This window comes from Mastomys coucha, unplaced genomic scaffold (assembly GCF_008632895.1).
Source record: "Mastomys coucha isolate ucsf_1 unplaced genomic scaffold, UCSF_Mcou_1 pScaffold6, whole genome shotgun sequence".
Classification (NCBI taxonomy): domain Eukaryota; kingdom Metazoa; phylum Chordata; class Mammalia; order Rodentia; family Muridae; genus Mastomys; species Mastomys coucha.
Genome location: NW_022196912.1, coordinates 20626614 through 20648927, shown reverse-complemented (window position 1 = coordinate 20648927; position 22314 = coordinate 20626614). Strand labels below are relative to the sequence as shown.

The 22314-nt window shown below is 45.4% G+C and overlaps 1 protein-coding gene across 1 annotated transcript in view; it reads right to left on the bottom strand.

Moving 5' to 3' along the window:
- The window catches only part of Xdh (xanthine dehydrogenase), a 65259-nt gene that overhangs the window by 18323 nt on the left and 24622 nt on the right, over nt 1-22314 (bottom strand). Inside the window, exons 9-26 of the mRNA XM_031356240.1 lie at nt 21853-21921; nt 21469-21555; nt 20198-20339; nt 17313-17405; nt 16695-16846; nt 15546-15639; nt 13980-14089; nt 11946-12130; nt 10233-10407; nt 9504-9587; nt 7772-7941; nt 6476-6599; nt 4260-4379; nt 3359-3455; nt 1912-2036; nt 832-965; nt 326-413; nt 136-222 (exon numbers count right to left, since the gene is read on the bottom strand). Coding sequence (XP_031212100.1) covers nt 136-222; nt 326-413; nt 832-965; nt 1912-2036; nt 3359-3455; nt 4260-4379; nt 6476-6599; nt 7772-7941; nt 9504-9587; nt 10233-10407; nt 11946-12130; nt 13980-14089; nt 15546-15639; nt 16695-16846; nt 17313-17405; nt 20198-20339; nt 21469-21555; nt 21853-21921 — 2136 coding nt within the window. The remainder of the gene's footprint in view (nt 1-135; nt 223-325; nt 414-831; nt 966-1911; nt 2037-3358; nt 3456-4259; nt 4380-6475; nt 6600-7771; nt 7942-9503; nt 9588-10232; nt 10408-11945; nt 12131-13979; nt 14090-15545; nt 15640-16694; nt 16847-17312; nt 17406-20197; nt 20340-21468; nt 21556-21852; nt 21922-22314) is intronic.

Below are 22314 nucleotides of genomic sequence, written 5' to 3'. Positions count from 1 at the left end.
TTAGAGATTGCCCAAGAATAGGAAGCTGAAAGTAAGGAGCAGTTAGCTAGGTGGCTATACAAAAATAATAGGCAGAGAAACTCAGCATACCCTCGGCCTTCCAGTTACTCCTAGGGTTAGGCAGATCCTACTTACACTCCGAGAGAGATCCTCGGTGTTCCCGCCATTGCTGAAGTGAGACACCTCCAGAGCCACTATGTTCCCAGTCTTCATGAAGCCGACCTGGTGAAAGGAGAGTCACTCTCGATAACACCCATGTCTGTCTGTCTGTCCTGATCCATCCCACCTGCTTACACTACCCAAGTAGACAGAAAAGATCAAGAACCTTGTATTTAGCCAGGAAGGGATGGCGGCCACCAGTTATCAGCATGTCTTCATCACGGTCCAGCATGCAACGTATAGGGCGGCCTGTCCTAGGGCATCAGGGGACCAAGAGGGTTAGAAACCTGTCAGCCTCCTGTAGCCTAAGTCCTGGGTGTCTCGGGATGCTAAACAGTATGGAGGTTTGCTTTCCATCTATGCATTGAGCTTTGCAATGGTGGTGCTGTGCTGAGGAACAGGGAATACCAGGCTGTGAGTCCTCACCTTACTCCTAAAGAGCTTACAGCCATTTAGGGGAAAAAAAATGCCATGAATGCAATGTACAAAGAAGCTAGTGAGGGTATCCTTGCCCTTATGTCCAAGGGTTTGAAACAGAGAAAAGTGAGAAATCAAAGTAGGAACAATTACTTTCAACAAGGGGAGACTGTAGAAGGCCATCCTGACCAGCTACCATTGTTCTATTTCTCGGATAATCTAGTTGTGGTAGGAGAAGGGAACCTACAAACTCACTTGTATGCAGCCAAGGCCACTGCCGTGGACACCACAGTGCTCCGGGTCTCCTTGCCTCCAAAACCTCCACCCATTCTTTTCACTCGGACTACAATTCTGTTGTCTGGAACGCCCAACATTTTTGCAACAAAGCTCTATGTAAAAGAAAAAAAAAAAAACCCTTGCATTGACACATCCTGTGGACTTTTTCAAGGTCTGACCTCAACCTGTCCAGCATGCCTGGGCCTAAGCACTACTATAAATTCTGAGAATTCTGAAATGAAAATCTCCCTCATAGCCGGGTGGTGGTGGTGCATGCCTTTAATCCCAGCACTTGGGAGGCAGAGGCAGGCGGATTCCTGAGTTCGAGGCCAGCCTGGTCTATAGAGTGAGCTCCAGGACAGCCAGGGCTATACAGAGAAACCCTGTCTCGAAAAAACCAAAAAAGAAAAAAAAAGAAAAGAAAATCTCCCTCATCTCCAGTGTTGGCTGGTGGCAGGATCCAGCACTCAGTGGTCACCACGGTGTGAATTCAGGCAATTCAGATATTTCTATTTAACCAGAAGGGCAAGATAATAGCAAACATTCAGAGCAAAAACAATCATCTCACTTGGCAAGGGCTTTTAGGTCAGAATGGTAAGAGTAGACACCCAAAATCCTGGCAACCAATATCATGTTCCCAGGTAGTATATGTACGTGTAGTATCATATTGATACTAAATGTACAATATCATGCAGATAGCTGTGCCTGCTAAGCTAGTGGTCCCTATGGTTATCACATAGCCCCATACTTGATTTTAAAAGATGAGATATTTGGGCAGGATATGTCTTGATATGTTTTGGCCACGTAGCATCGAAATTATAAAAGTGAAGACTGCCTAGGTTCTAGTGCAAGTACTAGAATCCCTCTGACTAATAGACTAACACTAGCAAGCTCCATCTTACTAGTTAACATTAAATGGCAAGCTCAGTGCTTCCAGGTGATGAACAGGATATATCCTGTTTAGGATCTATATCTAGTATCTACCCTTCATGCTTCCTACCCTCCTGACCTGGTCCACTAGGAGCTCTCTTATCACTGCCACCAGTGCCTTGAGCTGACCTGGGTTTTCATGGTGTTCTGCGTGCCCACGAAGAGCTCCATCTCGCCTGCCTCGCCTTTTGGCACAGCGATGGTGCAGTTGGTCTCCAGGTAGAAGTGCTCCTGGCCACCAATATATAATTCTCCTGGAGAAGCAATGAGAGACCCCTCATGAGCCTAGATCTGTACAGGGATATGCCTGCTGTGGGGGCTAATCTTGGTTGATGACTTGACACATCTGGGAACTTCAACTGAAGAATTGTCTCCACCAGATTGTCTTGTAGACATGACTGGGAGGGGGCACTTTCTTCATTGCTAACTGATAGAGGAGGGCCTACCCTCACTGTAGGCAGTGTCATTCCTAAGCAGGTGGGCCTGGCTTGTATAAAGAAGGTAGCTGAGCAAGCCAAAGAAAGCATGCCACTTAGCAGCGTTCCTCCATGTTCAGTTCCTGCTGCCAAGGTCTCTACTTGGCTTCCCTCAAGAATGGACTGGAACCTGTAATCCACATAAACCCTTTCCTCTCAAAAGGCTGCTGAGCAGTGTTTTATCACAGCAACGTTAACTAGAACACTTAAACAAAGTTAAACTAGAACACTTGCTAAAGGAAAGGTGGTCAACCAAGGAACCACCAGTTCACGGTTGCCTCTGGTGACCAGCAGGGATGGGAAAGGTTTTTAAAGTCCTAACACTCTGTGAGTTATGTCTTGTCCCATCCTCCTCCCATGAAGGAAGTCAGAGTAGCATTAAATACGTCAGGCACAGTCTCCTCACTGAGGCCACTTGGCATCTGCGATTTCTAAGATGACCATTGTAAAGTTTTGAAAAAGGTTAAGAGAAAGAGAGAGAGAGAGAGAGAGAGAGAGAGAGAGAGAGAGAGAGAGAGAGAGAGAGAGAGAGAGAGAAAGAAAGAAATGGGCAAACATGACTGGAAACGCATCTTTCAGAATGGAATCAACCTGTCCTGTTAGAGAACTAGTTAGCCTGCTAGTGACTTAGCAGGGCCTAAGGGTCAAAATAAAAAGGTATCCCAAGGGGACTGAAGGGTAGCCTTGGTCTGGGCTGGGAGCTGTGGGCCTAATTCATAGAGTTAGAATTCAGGGAGGATGGGGAGGGGCAGAAGCTCAATAGAGGGTAGGTGAGAACATCTTCAGGTGTCTGGTAAGAGTGGGGAATTTGTCCCAAAGCTGGACAGCTATAACTATCATTCTCCATACATAGCCTTCCAAAGACATAATGTAGGATCACTTGGGTATATCTAGTCTGGAGATGGAAGAATGAAGATTTAAGTGGGAGAGGCTCCATCCCTCCTAACTGTCTACAGTTTCATTCCAAACACCAGAGGTTTCTTATATTAGAAAATGCTCTACTCACTTCCCTTCTCTAGGGCCCTTTCATGTGCATATCTAGAATTTAATTTACAAACCAATGCCCCATCCCTTCTGCTGCATGGTGCCACCCAGCATACCTGAGACAACATTGTCAGCTTCAGAAAAGCCTTTCTTGAGATCTCCTTTCTCGATTTTTATCTCAGGGCCATAAAAGGAGTTGTTCTTTATAGCATCCTGAGGGTCAGAAAAGAAGCTTCAGTAAGATGGCTTTCCAGGGAGGAGGATGATTCTGACCAGAAGAGAGGGCCTTTCTAAACTACTGCCTCTCCCTCCTCACAGATGTGCCTCTATGAGTTCCTTCATTCCCTAAAGCACTCTCTACTGGAGCTCAGGGAATCATGCCCTGTCAGTCTCCACAGTGAGAGATGGACAGCTCTGAGATTTCTGGGAAAGCAGAGAATCCTAAAAGGAATCAACTGCAGCTGAAATGGGCCTGAAGAACTCAGCTTGGTCATTAGTGGACTGAACCTAGAATCGTGAAAGGTTCCTGGAACATAAACTTTAGGGCCGGAAGAAATTTTAAGATCTACTTTACAGATGATCCTTGTCTTGTGATAGGGTTACAACCCAATAAATCTATCATATTGATTGAATGTACCTAACATATGGAGTGAACAGCATAGCTTCAACTAGATGACCTTAAACAAACTCAGGAAACCTAGAATAGCAGGTTGGAAATAATAGAATTGGAAAAATTATGTAGCACAAACCTTTTTTTCAAATGCAATGTTGGATATAATATATGATTTGAGTATTGTACTTAGAGTGAGAATCTGGGTGTTTGTAGGCTATGCCTGTACAGTATTGTTAATCTGAAGAATCAAAGTCACTTAAACAGAACCAAGGGAAGGTGCTGTCAACTGTAGTCAAATCTCTATATGCTACTCAAGTTGAAGGCTCTTTCTCCGGAGGATCCTCCAGGAATGCCTTAGGTGCAGACGCTCACTCCTCTACAGGAGCAGCCCGTTTCTCAGTTACCTGGATTGTGATAATGGCTGGAAGGTCTTCATAGCTGATTTTCACCCCTCTGGCAGCTCTCTGTGCATGTTCTGGGGTGTCAGCCACCACAGCACCAATGATGTGCCCAACACAAGTAACCTAGGAGCAGAACCAAGCTGTTAAAGACCGTAAAGTTCATTGGGAAGGAAATCTATATGGATATTCTGAACAGCCAAAGGCTGCCCCCACCCTTTGGTCAAGGCACATTTTAGGAATGCTCAGGCCTTTCTATTTCCTGACCCAACTAACCGAGGCTATGAGCCTTCTTTAACAAGAAAAGGCCATAGATATCACTGGTACCAGAATAGGAAGATTTCATCTCAATGCTCGATTCTTGTCTTTTCAATCTGGTAGCTTATCGAGAAGTTACACAGGATAGAATAGAAACAGTGGTTCTTCTTGTCTACCATGAACCAAACAGGAGACATGGTTATGTTTCTCAACTTCAACATCTTTCCACCAGACCACTTTCCATTTCAAAGTCACACTCAGGTCCCACAACTTCATCTAGATCAGCAGGTCTCCACCTGTGGGTGGCGAGTCCTTTGAGGGTCACATATCAGATATCCTGCATATCAGATATTTACACCATGATTCATAACAGTAGTGAAATTGCAGTTATTATGAAGCAGAAATGAGTAAGTTTATGGCTGGAGTCATCACAGCACTCAGAACTGTATTAAAGGGTTAGGAAGGCCGAGAACCACTGCTCTAGATGCTCCGATGCTACGGATCACAAACAATGCTGGTTTGGGCATGATAGCACCTGTCTTTCAATTTATAGTGATTGTTGCTTCCTTTTATTAATCCAATCCCTTAAAATTCTCTGTTTCTCTCTTCCTCACTTTCTCTCTCTCCCTCTCTCTCTCTTTCTCTCTCCCTCTCTCTCTCTCTCTTTCTCTCTCTCTCTCTTTCTCTCTCTCTCTCTCTCCCTCTCTCTCTCTCTCTCTCTTCTCTCTCTCTCTCTCTCTCTCTCTCTCTCCCTCTCCCTACCCTTCTCACTACCCTTCTCCCCTCTCTGTGTTATGTATTTGTAGATGTTCATTTGTATACATGTGCACATGCTTGCGGAGGTCAGCATCTCTTACTAAATCTGGAGTTCAGTGATTGGCTAAATTGACAGGCCAATGAGCTTTAAGGATCTGCCTGTCTAGGTTATATAAGTGTGCCACAACAGCTCATATTTTGCATGGGTTCTGGGGATGTAAACTCAGGTCTTCATGTTCATACAACAGCACATAAAAGACCGAGCCATCTTCTATAGAACTCAAAATGGATCGCCCTTGGGGATAATTTTAATCACATACTCACCAGAAAAAAAATGAAAAAAAAAAAAAACATTATAGAGCTTATCACATTAAGATGCAAGGTTTCCTACAACACCAACCCATACTCAGCATGCAAGCCTTGGGGAGCTCTCGCTGAAGGACCAGTAAGTATTGGTGCAACTGCTTCTGCAGTACTGACCTGCTTGTACCCAGTTGATTCTCCGTAAATAAAATGCTAGCAACACTCCCGGGACCCTAGACATTGATAAACTAATTTGTTCTTCTAACAGACACTATAAATTTCTTCCACAAATGGTGTGGGAGTCCTTGTGTTTGCAGGGTTTTGTTCTTTGCTTCACCCTCACATTAATAAAAGGCTATTAGCCTTCCGCAACACCTACTTGAATCTAATTTGCAACTTTAAGTCAGTATTAGAATTATAAAAAAATGAACATCTGGGAACTATTCGGTGGGTGAAACATTTGTAGCAACTATGTTCAGGGCTGGGAGACTCTGTTCTTACAGGTTTTCATACAGTTAAAATCAATCAATAAATTCTCATAGAAGTGGGCTGTCTAGACCTAGCGCTGGGCTTATGATCACACTTCTAGTTAGCTCATATAATGTATTCTTATTTCCTTTCAGTAAAGGTGCTTAATGCTATACTTTATAATCCTGGTTGTTAACTCATATACAGTCACCAGCCTTGTTCCCCTGCCGCTTTGGCATGGAGTCTCCTATTATGCAAATACAGCAGTCATCAATTAAATAAGCAAATAACATATGCTGTCCCTTGTGGATTATCCCAAATACTGGCCAAATTGCACAATGGCCAGAATATATGCATGATTAGGAATTTGGAACAATTGGCATGAATTAAAAGTGTGGTACTTATCCAAGTTATTTCTGATGACACATCCAACATACCTCATCCTTTGCAAAGACGGTTTCGTCGTTGAAAAGACCAGTTATGTTACTGCTAGGGATATCCTCTGATGTAAGGAAGCAAACAAACCCTGGCACCTTCTTGGCTTCTGAAGTGTCAATGGACCTGGAGAATGAGCAGAGAGCAGGGCCAGGTCAGCAAGGCAGGAGATACGTCATCTGGCTGGGATAGCCTGTCTCATTAAGGTCTTCCCTCTGCCAACGTTTTTTTCCATCTCTATATTCTTCATTGTTAGATCCTAGCTCATTTCTGTCCTTTTCTGAAAATGGTGATTGAATACCTTCCATGGAGAGGCCATTGTGCCAACTGCTGCTGGGGCTATAGGATAGATCAGATGACCCTTGTCTTCACAGATCAGATGCCAGCCCCTGTCTGGACTCCAAGTACAGGGAGCCATATCTAAGAAAGCAGCAATGACCCAAGGAGCTCTGGTTGGAATTTGTCTCACTGGAACCTGCACTTTAGGGCCTTTGCTATGCCATGGATACAGTAGCCCTGAACATCTGCTCACAGACCATTTTCTCTTAATAGTGCTAAGTCAATAGAGCAGAGCATCCTAGACACAATTAGGCAATCTGGACCTAAAAAGGAGGATGCTGGAATTGACCAAGTCTAAGAGACTACAGAGCAGAGGTAGCTCAGGGAAAGTTCTAGAAAAGTGCCTTGAAAGGCTCATCTTCCAAGCAGGCTAACACTCATTTAAAAAGGAAGAAAGAAAGAAAGAGAGAGAGAGAGAGAGAGAGAGAGAGAGAGAAAAGAAAGAAAGAAAGAAATTACCATTACTTTCCAATATTACAGTTAAGGAAATGAAAGTTTGAGAGAGTCAAGTAGCTTGTCCAAAGTCACCCAGTCAGTTAGCAACATGTCTGGGATCAAAGCCAAGAAAGGTGATGAGGTTCCAGACAGTGACACTTCTGCTCTTCCCACCTACCCATTCTCACACTGAAGCGGTAGAGGTTGCTGGAGCATAGACAATTTGTCATGGCACTGTTAACATGGGCTCAAAGCGAGGGCCAAGCCAAAAGATTCATCTTTAGCCCTAGCTGGCAACAATGCCAACTGAAACTACCTCTCAGACTGCCCTCTTACCCTCTTGCCCTCCCACTAAGAGAACCTCAAGTACCATGCCTGAACTCTTCCTGTTGCTCCCTGATGGGTCTGAGAGGACTTCTTGCCTCTATCCTAAAATGGGGAGTCATCCATGAGTCTCATTATCTTGGAATCTCTAGCTCCTACAAAGCAGGCTTCTCATTGACTCTCTGGGAAGCAATACTCACGTGATTTTAGCATGGGCCCGGGTGCTGGTGACCAGCCTGAGGGACAGTTCATTCTCGTAGCGGGGAATGTCATCACAGTACACGGCCTCCCCCGATGCCTGCATGTTTGCCGCCAGGTGAGGCAGGGGTCGGCCCACCATGTCCTCCTCAGACTGATCCTTGGGCACCTCCTGAAACAATATGGTTACCAGTCTGGCTGAGTTTCTGAGGACACCTTCTCTATAGGTCCATGGGACATCAGGTACTAGGAGAAGCCAAATAGCTCTCAGGATAAAAGACACTAAAGGGCACATAAGACGTCACTGACAGGGTAGTCATAGTGCAAATATATCAATAAACAGCCAAGGAAGCTAAATCTGTGTTAGCTATGAACTGGGTTATACTGTATTCATACAGCAGAGTAATAGGCAACAACTCAAACATACTTTTGAAGAATTTAAAGCGGAAGAAAAAATGCTTACATTAAACATAAAACATCCCATATGTGTGTATATTGACTAATTCTATACAAATTAGCACATATATTTTCTTATGCTTACATAGATATGTATCATATATATAGAAATAAAACAAAATAAATGAACTTTGGAGGTGAGATTTTGGGTGATTTTTCTTTTCCTGTTTATACTTCACTGTATTTCCCAAAATGTTTTATCAATTTTATACTCAATTTCTATTTTAGTTGTTTGCAGAGTAGTAACGTGTCTAATGCTTACTGGGCATTTTTATGTGCCATGGACTTCTAAGCAGTTAATTTAAATTTTCAGCACTAGAGGTGGACCCAAAGTCTTACTCAGCTCTAGCACTGAGCTTCATGCCCAACAAATATACTTCCATCCTCCTGTCCTGTGAAACAAGTTTGTCATTATCTGCATGTGGGGGAGGTTCTAATTAATTCACCCAAGAAACACAGAGGTGGTTTGCCCAAGGTTACAGAGTAAAGAAAAGACAAACTTTGTATTCCAATCAGACAGCCATGCCCTAGAGTTAGCTCATCTGCAGGCTACCAACTCGGGGCTCAGCAAACTGCAGCCCGTGCTTGGTTCTATAAATACTTACTTAGCTTAGCACATTTATTTTGGATGTTATGGTTTGTTTTGCTTTCAGAGACAGAGTCTCCTGTATGCTGAACTGTGTGGCTAAAGAGAGTCTCAAACCCTTTCTGAGCCTCCTGCTTCTACCTCTCTAGGGCTGGGATTATAAGTATGCTCCTCCACAGCTGTTTTATGGGGTGCCAGGGCCTGAAGGCTTCCTGCATAAGCAAGCACTCTACCAACTGTGCTATACCCCCAGCCCCTCATTCATTTATTCGTTTACAGCTGTTTTGTGCTACAGCAACAGGACTTAGACATTGCAATGCACTGTCTGGTTCACAAGCTCTCAAATGCTGAGGATGTGTGCTGATCTTTTACGTAGAACATCCCCCCAAAGCTGTTAAGTGATGTGTGTGTGTGTGTATACGCACATTCATGTGTATATCTTCAAGAAGACTTTTGGATTGGCACAGTAGGGGTCACAAAGGACAAAATAGATTTTTCTTTTCCCTATGGAACAGACATAGTTTGTCATCCAGTCCTAAGAGAAATGGAGGCCAGCAAGAACAAGACAGCTGCAGTGGCAGCAGTGTGACTCTGGTGTCCTTCCCTGGATGTTTATACACAGGGTCTGGGCCTTTCAAGTCAGTCCTTTGCCAAAGCGGGGCCCTGTTACTAGACACGCTGTTTGTACTCACTTGGAAAAGCTGGACGTTAGCTGGAGGGTCCTTCTGAAAGAGCAGGGTGGCACTGGCAAAGGTGGGGTCCAGTTTACCACACACCTGTGGAAGTGAGATAGCAGGGGATTCTGAGACCAGGTCTTGTCATTTTCCTCCTTCCATCCACAAGTAATAAAAGTGATGAGTCTTCCTCCATCCCCTCATCCCCTCACCCCCTCATCCTAGAGCTTTGAATACAGTGCTGTATCTGTCTCAAAATGTAAGTGCGAGCTCTTAGGACTCCGTACTCGATAACTACCTCAGCTACATTTTCAGCCACCTCGATCCTGTAGCTTGCACGTTTAGCTCTTTCCCCAACACCTCTAGCTTTCCATCCTTCCACATTTATGCAAGCCATTCTCTTTGTTGGAATACCACCTCACCCCCAGCCTTCCTTAAGTCTTCCTTATTCTCCTTTACTCTGGAAATATTTAATGATGTGGAAGACAGTCACAACATAACCTCAAGGAGAGCAAGCTGAGTATAAATCCCTTCACTCAGCATGATTCCTCTGCCTACAAAGTGATGTAAGCAGGTCTAGACAGACGTTAGGAGATGACGTGTTGGCACTGTCCCTGGGCTGTCCTGACCTCTGCTCTTCTACTCTCAGATGTTGAGAGGGGGGAGAAACTTTGTCACCCAGATCAGCCCCGAGTCCCCACATGCTGTGCTGAAGACACTCTGTGCCTGGCCCCGCTCCACACTCACACCCTCAAGGTCCGCTCTGCCCAGCTTCTGAAGCACTGTCAGGTAGAACTTGAAGAAGAAGCTGAGGGTGAGGGTTCGCCGGAATTCCACCATACCACCAGGGGCGTCGGGGGCCAGATGCAGCTCCTCTGCCAAGCCAGCACACACATCCTGCAGCAACTCCTCATTCCAGGACCTGGAGGAAGGCAGAATGTGGGCTTGTTTCCTCCCACTATCTCCATCACTCAGTGTGGAGCATCACACCCAACCCCTGTCTAAGAAACCTGGGTTCAGGCTTTGCCTCACATGCCACAAATTGCACAACCATAGGCAAGCTACTTGATCTTCTGGTGCCTTAGTCCCCTCATCTTTAAAAGCACACACAATTTTCCCTATATACAGATAGATAGATAGATAGATAGATAGATAGATAGATAGATAGATAGATAGATAGATTAAATTTTTCCTTTTTTAATTTTTGAGAATATAATAGATTTACATTCCTTCCTTCTCTTTACTCTTTCCAAACCCTCTCATATAGACCTTCCCACTGTCCTGCAAGTCATTACCCACTTTTTAATTGTTATTGCATGCACATATGTATATACATTTGTATTCCTAAATATAACCTGTTTAGATTGTGTAGTGTTACTTGTATATTTTTAAAAATCTCCCCCAAAATTAGTAACTCTGGCTTCTTATAAAATACTAGGTAATCCTAAGTACGTTATGTGAGTTGTTAGTTTCCATTTAATTAAACATTATTGTAGGGAGAAGTCTGGTACCCATTTTACCACTGAGAAATTTTGGAATAGAGGAACTAAGCAATGTGATTCCTATTACTCATCTGCTTAATGGTGAAGCCAAGAAACCGAGTTTCAGGTGCAGCTCTATCTCTTGTATGTGGCCGTTGTAAGGTTCACATAAGATAGTGTCAGTGAATCACCTGCTACAGCTGCTCCCCGGTTCTAGTCGTAATAGGATTAATCATAAGAGTATGAATACCAACTGTAGTAGCAATAATAACAGTGGAAGTAGTAACAGTGATAGAAGAAATAGTGGTGATGCCACCCATCAACAACGGCAGTAATACTTCTAATGCCAGTGGTGCGTGGCGTGGTGGTAACCATAGTAACAGCAGCATCAGACATGGAAGTAGCAACATCGATAGGAATGACATCAGAAGTGCTGCTGCTAGAGCTGGTAGTAGCGGTGGCAGTAATACTACTTCTACCTAACAGCAAGAACAGCAGCAGCAGCAGCACCTGTGGCCGCAGCATAGTAGGAGAGAGAGTGGTGGCAGAAAGTAGCCACAGTAATAGGAGCAGTATACTGCTAGCAACCATAGCATTAACAGTGCTTCGCTGGTAATGGTGCTAGCTGCATTGGCAGTAGTAAGATCAGTAGCAGCAGTAACGCTCACAAGATAACTCATAAGAGCAGGGCTACCAGTGGCCATGTTCACAATAACAGGCTGAGACTAGGGGGGCCAAGTAGCAGTAGCAGCAATCATAGTAGGAGATACTACCACGGCAGAGGGGCTAGCCAAATGGTGATCTTAGGATGAATGACCACAGCTGTGAGACCAGCCGTGACAGTAGTCGTGATCACGGCCTTAGACGCATCGCCGGAAGGAGCAACAACAGAAAAGTAGCAGAAGGAGCTGCAGCAAGAGTAACAACCCAGAAGCCAGGGCAGCGGTGCAGGCAGCTTCCCCGCACAGCCTATGCTCACTTCGACAGCTGCTTCGCAGTGGTCTTGAGGGCTGAGATAGTTCTGTCAGCCATCCCTCCAAAGCAAAGGGACAGTTCCTGCACTTCAGTGGTTCCTGGCTTGAACAGGACTCTCATGCCACTAGTCACCTTGGCAATGTCATCTTCTCTCCTGGAGGCCTGCTTGAAGGCTGAGAAAAACTCACCCTATTAAAAAAAAAAAATGGCCAGCATAAAACACAGGGCTGTGACCAGATGGTAGGGAGAAGGGAAGGATGTGACTGTCATGAAAATCAGTGAGGAGCTCGTCTCAGGTAGTATAGACAAAACTAGCCTTAGACCTGGTCACAAGCTGGAAAGGGCCAAGACTTCCCCTGCCAGTCGGGCTATTTGGGGGTAGGTGATCTTTACAGAGCCGACAGCTGGAATGAGAAAGACAGTCCCACAAAAGTTCCCAGAGACCCATCCTGATGCCAGTATCCGAATCAATGGCCCTTCCAGGGACTTCCATGAAAACCTGCACGCTAACTCTCCAGCAGGGATAGGGAATTGTGGTTATAGGCTGTGACACACCCTCGCCTGTGGCTCCCCCGATGGCGTAATGTGTCCCTCCCGCCAGTACAGTGCAGATTGAGACATCCTGTTTCCTGTAAACCTGTGTCTCTCTATGAAGCAACTGTTGCTTTGTGTTAGACGCGTGCTTCTCTCCTGGGCCTGAACCAGCTCTGTCTCTATGGAGGGGAGGATAACATATAACCCTTTCCAGGAGAGAGACATGTGACATCTGCCTTCTGCACTGTGTTGATCCTCAGGTTTGTGACGAACATGGCTCTGCATACTTTTATTAATGCTAAAGGCTTTTTGTTCTGAAGGAGCCACGGAGCCTCCTCCATGCATGATTCTTGGTGCTGATATGGCCTGGAGCACCTTGTTCGGAGCTTGAACTGTTTGAAAGCAGGCAGTGTTGCATGTGCTAATCCCAGGGCCTTACTGGTGTCACCAGCTGTCAGGGTAACGGTGTCCCTTCTAGATAAAACTGTCTAGCTCACAGCATAAAGTCTCTGCTCTTTTATCAAATGATAGTTTTTGTTAAATATCATACCTGAAAAATAAAAGCTGAGCTATATGAAGCCAAGCTCTATCCCCTTTTCTCACTCAATTAAAAAAAATTAGTGATTCGTGAAATTCAAAATTCTGAGACTCATTGCTCAAAACAGTCTATAAACGCAATCTGGAAAATCATTGGGAGGCCACCTCAGGGGCATAATTGCTCAGATTGAATTAGCATTCTCATTAAGGAGGTCAAAATCCGTAAGAGCAAACATTGGCTATGTGCTTCCTGGAACCTGGAGTTATCCTGGCAGCTGCTTTGTTGGCCTTGCCCAGAAGGTTTTTGTAAATATGTCTGCTGTGGCTGTATTCTCAGTTGGTGACTGCTGAGAGGAGAACTACACTGGGCCAAGCCACCCAAGGTGCCACATCTGCCCAAACGAATCAGAAAGAATGCTCATAAAGCCAAAATCCAGCAGTGTCAGGCCAGAGCAAGTCCAAGGTCAGGATGTGAGCGTCTTACAGCAGCCTCTTCACTCTGCATGCAGGACCTATACACTTCACCTTGGGGAGATTCTATCATTGGCATGGGGCAAGAATAGCAAACAGAGATGTTCTTGGGACTGTGCTGAACTGCTGGTTGATAATCACCTCTGGCTTCATACATGAGGCAGGAACCTCATGAGCTCATCCTTCAGTCTTCCCTGTAGTCTTTATGGTAGGTTATACTGTGTCAACTTTATAGAGAGCACTTATGGGGGTTCAGAAAGGTGAAAAAAAATCACTCTAGACCCCATAGCTGACTATTGACTTCCACAGTCCATGCCCTGCAATTTCTTGTTCAGAAACAACAGGGTTGGTTCATCAAAAGCAAAGTTAGTGATAATGGATCCATGTTAAAGTTGAAAGATGTTGATATGGTTCTGAGACTGTCTTCATACTCCTTATCTGGAATCTAACACTGGTACAGTTTGGGCAGAACTTAGAGCAACCTCTGCTGCCTTACCTCCCTGCTGTAGGGGATTTCAATGGACAGCAATATCTCCTCTGGACTGAGCAGAGTCCTTCTGTAGGCAGGGAAGAAGGTGTGGTCCATCCGAACAGTTCTCTTGGTACCTGTATGCAGACAAGATGATGGCCACATGCAGATGAGGCTGGGGATACAGTAGGAGCAGAGGGCAGTCCATCAGTGGGACACATTCCCCTTCCTGCTCTCTGATACCACAGTCAGAGGAAGCAGGTGGCAAAATTAGAACCAAGTCTCCTGAGGGCCTAAAACCGTGTGTGCTGGTCAATGTCTAGCAATCGTCTACCTGGAGAGAAGAAAGCACGGGTCTGTAGCATGTCGTTTTATGGTATCAATAGATCCGCCAATAGCCAGGGTCAAGCGGCCATGCAAAGCCACTAAGTGTGAAGTCAGAATGAAGATGAGAGAGATTTGTATCACTGCCCTCATCACTGTCTTCTGTCAGAAGAGATGACAAGGATTGTCTTTGCCTAGCTGGCATCTGGGAACTCCAGGAGGATTCGTATAATTTGGGTAGCATGGCATATGTAACAGGAAATCTTTCATGATGAATCTCTAACAAGTTTCTCTGGCAGACAATAATTCTCTCATGTCACAACTCACTGCAGGGGGACTTGACATATATTCAGGCCCTAGCACACCCTTGGGTGAGATATCTAGGCAGCCAGTCCAACTGTGAATCCTCTACTAAGACTATAGACCCCTCGACTTCCACAGTCCATGCCCTGCATATAACCCAGAACTATCCCTTCCGGACAAAACCCCAAAGGAACCTGCACCCCAAGATGCCCGTGTTTAACGTTGCTCTGTTCACAACAGCAATGAAAATCAATTGGCCTGGATGTGCATCAACAGATAAGTGGTTAACAAAACTGTGACCCACGGAGAAAATGCAATTCTAATTGGCCAAAATGGTAAATGAAATTATAAAACTAGCAAAAAAAAAAAAATGGACAGATTGGAAAAAAACATTATCAAGTGAGGTGATCCAGGCTCAGAAAGACAATATTACAATTACTCCCTCACCTGAAGCTCCTAGCTTCTAATGTTTTCTATATGTACTTTGAAGGGATGAGTGTGAGTAGAGGCTAGGAAACTAGGAAGGGACCCATGATGGGGGTTAAAGGGCTTTAAGGGACATGAGTAAGAAAAGTAGGGGAAGCTAATTATATAAAGTTAAAGTGATATAAAGAGGGGAAATATTGGGGGTGAAGGGGTACAGTGAGGACAGGATAGGGGACAGGAAGACAGAGGGGAGGCCCAACCAAACCTAGAGTGTATGAAAATGTTGTAAGTAAACCTCCTATCTTGTATGCTAATTTAAAAATTAAATTTAAGAAAGAAAGAAGAAATCAAACGTGAGACAATGCTTAACTCTCTTAGCCCCTCAATCTGGATCGATCTCCCTGCAACTTCTGTGGTTAAAAACCTTAAGGCATTGGGGATCACCGAATTTGGGGCTTTGTTTCTCTAGAAAAGGACCCATGCAGTGAGGTTTTCCTCCCCCAAGTCATTCTTTCTGGATCTCCATCTCAGGCAGCTCACCTCTAGACACGAGGGTCAGCTTGGCTCCACTGGCCATGAACACGGGGTTGAGGTCAGAGATGGGGCTGGCAGTGATGATGTTCCCGCCAATGGACTAGTGAGGACAAGCAGAGAGTGAGTGAACAAGCTGCTCAGACTCCTGCATGCAGGGCAGGAGGTGACAGCTGTGTAGGTAGGCACCCAGAGAACCTGACCCCCCGAGCGGCCCATGGAGACGTGGCCATTCAAGGAAACACACAAACCTGAAGTCAAAACACTTGGGATGGGCTCAGCTCTGAAAAGTACGCATGCGCATGGCATGCATCAGTAAACTGAGGGCAGCTCTTGCAAATCATTTACCCTTCCCCAATCTTTTTTTTTTTTCCTAGAAGGATTGAGGTGAGTTATCACAGGATATGTAAGGAGTCAATAAAACGAAATCCAAGATAAAAACCAAGTAAAAAAGGGGGACAACTTCTAGATGACTAGTTGGCTGCTTTTGGATCTGAACTTTCTGGCAATTTGACAAGAATCAGATAGACAGTTGTGTTATGGAAAGCAAGAGGAAAGGCAGCTTGAGCTGAGAACAAAACAGCTTCTCCGAAGCGCACTTCGGGGAACTGAGAACAAGGTGTCTCTCTCTACATTTGTGTTTCTCCATCTGGAACGAGAAGATGCTCGTTCTTCTTGGGCAGGGTAGGGGCATTGAAAATGTGCCGTTCTGTTCCATTTTAACCTTAATAGCAACTTTGAAAAAGTAGAATGGGAGAGATAAGTTGTCTCCCATTACCAAGAACTATGTGAATCTCGAATGGAGCAAGGAACATAAACGTTGCCCTTACAAACTAGAAGTGCTTGCCAGTCTGAAGGCTGACAGAACGGTCAACAAATGGATCCACCCCTTCTCTGGAGGGGGGTCTGCACTTCTGGTTCTCCTCTAAACTCTGAGGGGGTTCATCCCCTCCCAGTTCTGGCTTTTCTCTATCTATCATTCACACCCTGAGAACCTGGGCTAACTTGAGAGAGAGAGATAGGACACTGTCTCTCCAACCTTGAGGGAGCAGTGTGTGTTTCTCAGTTGTCCACAGGCCACTCTCATGAGAAGTTCCAGGGACTTATTGAAAACCTGGGTTTTCATCCTTCCTCTCTGCCTCCGACCCAAGCACTCACCGCCACGGACTTGACCTGCTTGCCAGCAAACCAGCGCAGCTGCTCCATCACGCCTCTGAACACCTCTGTCTTTTGTTCTGGAAGTTTATCAATTGCATCCACAAGGACACTTTCCACCAAGAGAAGGGGGCAAGCAGCTCCAAAGGAGATTCCTGTGGAGACATGCCGGAGACAAAGTCACTCCTAACTGGAAAAAACCTTTCACAGGCTGCTCCTGTGAAACGGAGCCAGGCTGAAGCCAGACTCTTTCATCTTTATAAGACCTAGAGAAGCTATTTAACTAATACTGCAAGAGTCGAGACTTTGCCTATACCTCTGTATTCCATAATCAACACACGTTCCTATAACCCAGTAATTCTGAGCTCAGCAAAAATCAAAACTTCTGGAAGTGAAATTCTGGCTTAAAAGGGCGCAGGGCACACAAACACTATCATCCCCATCTCTCTAGTTCCATGGTCACATGATTCAATGTGTCACCAGGACCAGCCAACACCAAGATTCTCAAAGCTTCCTGCATGAGATGATCTTGCATGCTCAGTAGAGGAAGAGTGATAAGTCTATTCATGTCACCCGTGCTCTATACCAAGTGGGCTCTAGGGAAGCAGATGGCAGCCTTACCCTCAGGCCCATGCTCCACTGAGTTCAGTTCAGGGATCCAGGCTGGGCAGACAATCAGAGGAAATAGCATATTCTTAAACTTCATTTCAATGCCTTTAGGAAATAAAAAAACTTGGGTTAGAGACCTTAGAGGTTTCCCCACATCAGGCATGGGACACATGGTGTACTTAGCATCACGCTGAATACCAGGAGTGGGCTCTGGCTTAGGAAACAGAATTAGGCCAGTCATAATCTCTGTCTTTCTCACTCAAAAACAAGTAAAAAAATGAAGTCAGAGTCACTGCAGTGCTGAGTATTGTGTGGTGGCAATAGTAACATTAGAAATCACAAGACATTAAGGAATGTCTGAAATTCTTCCAAACACTTTATGTATTAACTTACTCGGTATTCCTAATAGTCCTGTGAGGGAGCTGTAGGTGTGTCTGTTTGTAGATGTAAAACCTAAAGTGTGGCAATGTCCAACTTAATAAAAAGGATCATTTGTGTGTATGTGTGCATGTACACAGTGTAAGCGTGTGTATGCTGTGATGTGCGTGTAGTATCAGAGGGCAGCTTTCTTTCTTTTTTTGTTTTTTTGTGTTTTGTTTTTCGAGGCAGGGTTTCTCTGTGTAGGCCTGGCTGTCCTGGAACTCACTCTGTAGACCAGGCTGGACTTAAACTCAGAAATCCACCTGCTTCTGCCTCCCAAGCGCTGGGATTAAAGGCATGCACCACCACCGCCCGGCTAGAGGACAGCTTTCAGAAGTTGATTCTCTCTGTCCACCATGGGTCCTGGGAATAGAACTCAGGTCATCAGGCCGATGTAGCTAGCATCTTTCCCCCACTAAACTATCTCACTAGCCACAAATGTTTTGCTCAAATCCACATCTAGGAAAAAGTATGTTTCAGTTTTGGACCCATAGTTAGGGGTAGGGTATAAATAGCAAAAATATCAAATCCTTAAAATCAAGCAAGAGAAAAAAATGAGATATAAAACTTCAAATCTCTCTCTCAACCTCTAGTGTCACTGTCTGGGCTCCTCAAGGTGAGGAATCCTCACAGGGCTGCATCTTTGTCCAGTTTCTGTCTCCACCCAACTAATCAAGTTAGAAGCTTCTGACGCTGACGCTGACGCTGGCACTGTACCTTGGACCCAGATGGTGCACTTTCTCTCAGTCTAGCCAATAGTATTGCAGATAGGGAAAGTTGAAATAGAAATACCATACTTTCCATCTTGGTACGGCTCAGGGCTTCAAAGGGCAACCCATTTGAGGAGTCCATTCCCAATGCAAGACACAGACTGGCGCAGTGAATTCCATGTTAGTCAGGCTTTTTCCTGCACTCACTCCTTCACACCCTGCCCTGGCTGTAGGTAGATGTTTACTTTGCATGAGGGAGGAGAGCAGGTGAAAGAAGACTTGAGAAATTATTTTCAATTGCGTAGCTCCTAAGATCTTATTATAACGCAGGGCACTACCTGACTCACGGAGAGGAACACATCAGGGCCAAAGCCTCTCCAAGGGTCCTTTTAGCTCTGCAACCCTTGGCTCCTAAGGCTCTGGTTATATAGACAAAAGGCCTGAGAGCCACAGTCATATCGACAACAAGAGCACCAACCACCACGAATGCTACTGAGCCATAGACTCTGAAGTCACGCCACAGAGGCATGCCTCGCACCCAAACACACATGTGTCACAACACTACAGATGGAGGCCTCTGTACCACAGTTGTGCTTCTGAAAACAGGGTCAGTATTGTGCTCTATCACTGGTCCAAACCAAGCTCTCCTCTCTGGGCTTCGGGTCCAACCGGGATCTAAGGAGTTGAGCTCCTTCAGAAACCAGAGTCAGCACTCCAGCAGGTGCTTTAACTTGTCAAGCATGGTGTGTCAATCACCTCTCAGCACTTATACACTACACAGAAATCCTCTGAGCTACCATTCACTGTGCTATGAATTTCCTGGATCTCACTAGACTTGGGGTTGCAGCAGAAAAAATACCAGATAAGCTACATTAGAAGTAGATCGAGAAAGCCAAGGACCTGGGCCCTCTGCTGCTACTATTGTCTCGTGGAACACCAGGGCTCAGAGTACACAACCTGAGCCTCCCTGGCCTGATCAGATATTGTAAGACCCAGACCCAGATGGTGGCATGGTCAGCCAACCTAGTCTCCCTTGAACATCTCTCCATTGCCCTACCAGATCATTTGCAAGTCTGAGTTCCTGGTTTCAAATCCCAAACACCCATGTAAAAGACTAGGGGTTGCTACACAGACAGCCATAATCTTAGTGTGGTATGGGGTTGCTCAGCTAAGCTCCAGGTTTACTGAGGATCCTGTTTCAGGGATATAAGGTAGCACATAAAAGAGCAGGACATTTACTACCTTCATTTGGCTGCCACATGTACACATGTACGACACACACACACACCTACAGACCTCTGGCATTGATCAGACACTGGCCTGGACACTTGGCCAGCATTTAACATTTTTCCCAATCCCTCTTAGGCCAGGAGAGGAAGGAACTTTTTCTCTTAGATCTTTGTGTCCCTAGCTCTTCCCAGAGATGGGAAGGGTCACAGATGTCACTCCATGGATGTTCGTGGAGAAAATCAGCAAGTATGAGGATCATGCCTGCTATCCAAGCCGCCCTCTGAGAAGTTACCATATATCAATCACTCCATATATGGTATTGGAAGACAAGGAACCTTTCTTAGGATGTTCAAGCATAGATTGAACCAGGCTTCACTGACTCCAGAGCCAATGTCTTGGGAGTCCATGTTCACTGAGTTCCCTGAATACCCAAATACCCAATAAAGAAATAAGTAGAGAACAGGGGAGAAAGCTCAGGGAGAGAGAAGAGGAGCAGAAAGAGCCCAGCAATACCCAAAGGTCTCCATGGAGTCTTACCTATCTCCGTGTTTCCCACCACCAGCTTGGCATCAGGGTGCTGAGCTTTGAGGTCAAGTAGTTCCCCCATGGTGGAAGCCTGGATCCAGGTCACACGTTCCCCTTCAAAATGCAGCTTCTTCCGGGGAGTGTCTTTCAGCCTCTGGGAAGTGTAGTTAGCTTACTGTGTGTCTCCTTTCCTACCACCATTCACCCAAGGAATCACTATTAAATCTGCAGGGGGGTCAACCTGTTTGCTGACTTGTCTAATACCGAACTCAGAAGGAAAAGCTGCACATGCCAAGGGCAAAAGCGAGGGGGAAATTACATGTGGGAAGGTGCTCTATCAGCCCTAGTCAGTACGCCATGGCACTCTTGAGAGGAACTTGGCGAGAGGTGCATGCTGAGCATCACTGTTAAGGCTGAAGATCAAGGAGGTTACGGAACCTGCCCAAAGTCACCTGCTATGCGGAGTCCAAACCAGAAATCTCAGGTTCCCGACACTATCCCACACTGTCTCCAGGAGGCACAGAGGACAGGGAATGGAAAAGGTTAGAGGTCAGGAGGACAGACATCCAGAGAGCAAAGATCATGCAGAGGAGAGGGATGAATCTAGTAGATGTGGATGATACTGGGTGGTAAAAAGAAATCCCAGGTATCAAACTGATGGTATCTCTAAGGGTTCACAGTCCAGAGGAGGATATGCCAGTGACATGATAATCTATCCCCTGACTTGTTGAACTTTTGAGGCAGGGTTCTGGAGCCTACGTCCCCAAGAAGCTTGAACCAGAGAAAGACTTGAATCTTTCCTTGCAGTAAACACAAATGAAAATTATAAAGAAGGCATGAAGCTGTTTCTCAAGCCATGTCCATTTCCTCTGAATGCAACTCTGTTTTATGTCTCTTCTAAAGAAGTAAACTATCTGTAGAGAGGGAAATAGGTGAGTTGATGGGCTTACACATAGAGATAGCCAGGAGGTCCAAGCTGATACACAGTGGATACTGTATTACTATAAACAGCAATCTCTATTCCTATTGGGCATAAAGTCCATCAACAACCTGAACATGGAATCTGTAACTGTATGTATGACACAGGTAAGGAGGAGCAAGAGAGCATGGGATAGGCAGATTTTACCTCCTAGAATGGCAGGATAAGGAAGGAGAACTAAGTTTAAATGTAAGACCAAAATCTAAGACGAAAATGTAAAGTTCTCAGCAGCTGTGTACACAAAATAGAACTCAGGGACTCGTGGAACAGATATTTGGCTAGACTTCCTTCCACTATTACCTACCAGCAACTCTGGGGGGAAGATGGGCTCTTGGGTGGGATCTAAAGGTTTGAAATCCTCTGGATTGAATAAAGATGGTGAGGGAGCAACCTGCAAGGAAAGGGAACAGCAGTGAGTATCAGATGCTAGGGCTGACTGACCCAGCTCTCCCTCCGGGTGAGCTCTTTCCTGGTAGAGAGCTGTCTGGTCCTGGGAGAAGAACCGAGGCTTCTCTGCCAGAGAAGCCAGCGGTAATGAGCGTCCTCATCATCTAAGCACCACCACATCTCAAGGGTCCTTTGTCCAGCACCACTTCCAGGGACATGGAAAAGACAGAGTAACCCCCACTCACCCATCCCAGGTCTGAGACTGCCCCACTGGGCTTCCAGAAGCAGAAACCCCCATTACCGTTTGGTCTTTTGCCTGGCTCATGCAGCAGTTTGGGTTGTTTCCACTTCCTCCACAGCATCCACCATCCTGAGATGACACACATTTACATAAGGATATTTCCAGTTTCACAGAATCTAAGTCCATTACTCTTACTTACTAAGACCCAGATCTGCTAATCCCAGCCTGCATCAACAGGAGGAGCACTGTATCGTTAACCAGTCTGTCTCTACACTAACGTGGATTAAGAAAGTTTTGGGGGCCACGCAATGGTGGTGCACACCTTTAATCCCAGCACTTGGGAGGCAGGTGGATTTCTGAGTTCAAGATCAGCCTGGTCTACAAAGTGAGTTCCAGTACAGCCAGGGCTATACAGAGAAACCCTGTCTTAAAAAACCAAAATAATAATAATAATAATGATGATGATGATGATGATGTTGATAATAATAAGAAGAAGAAGAAGAAGAAGAAGGAGGAGGAGGA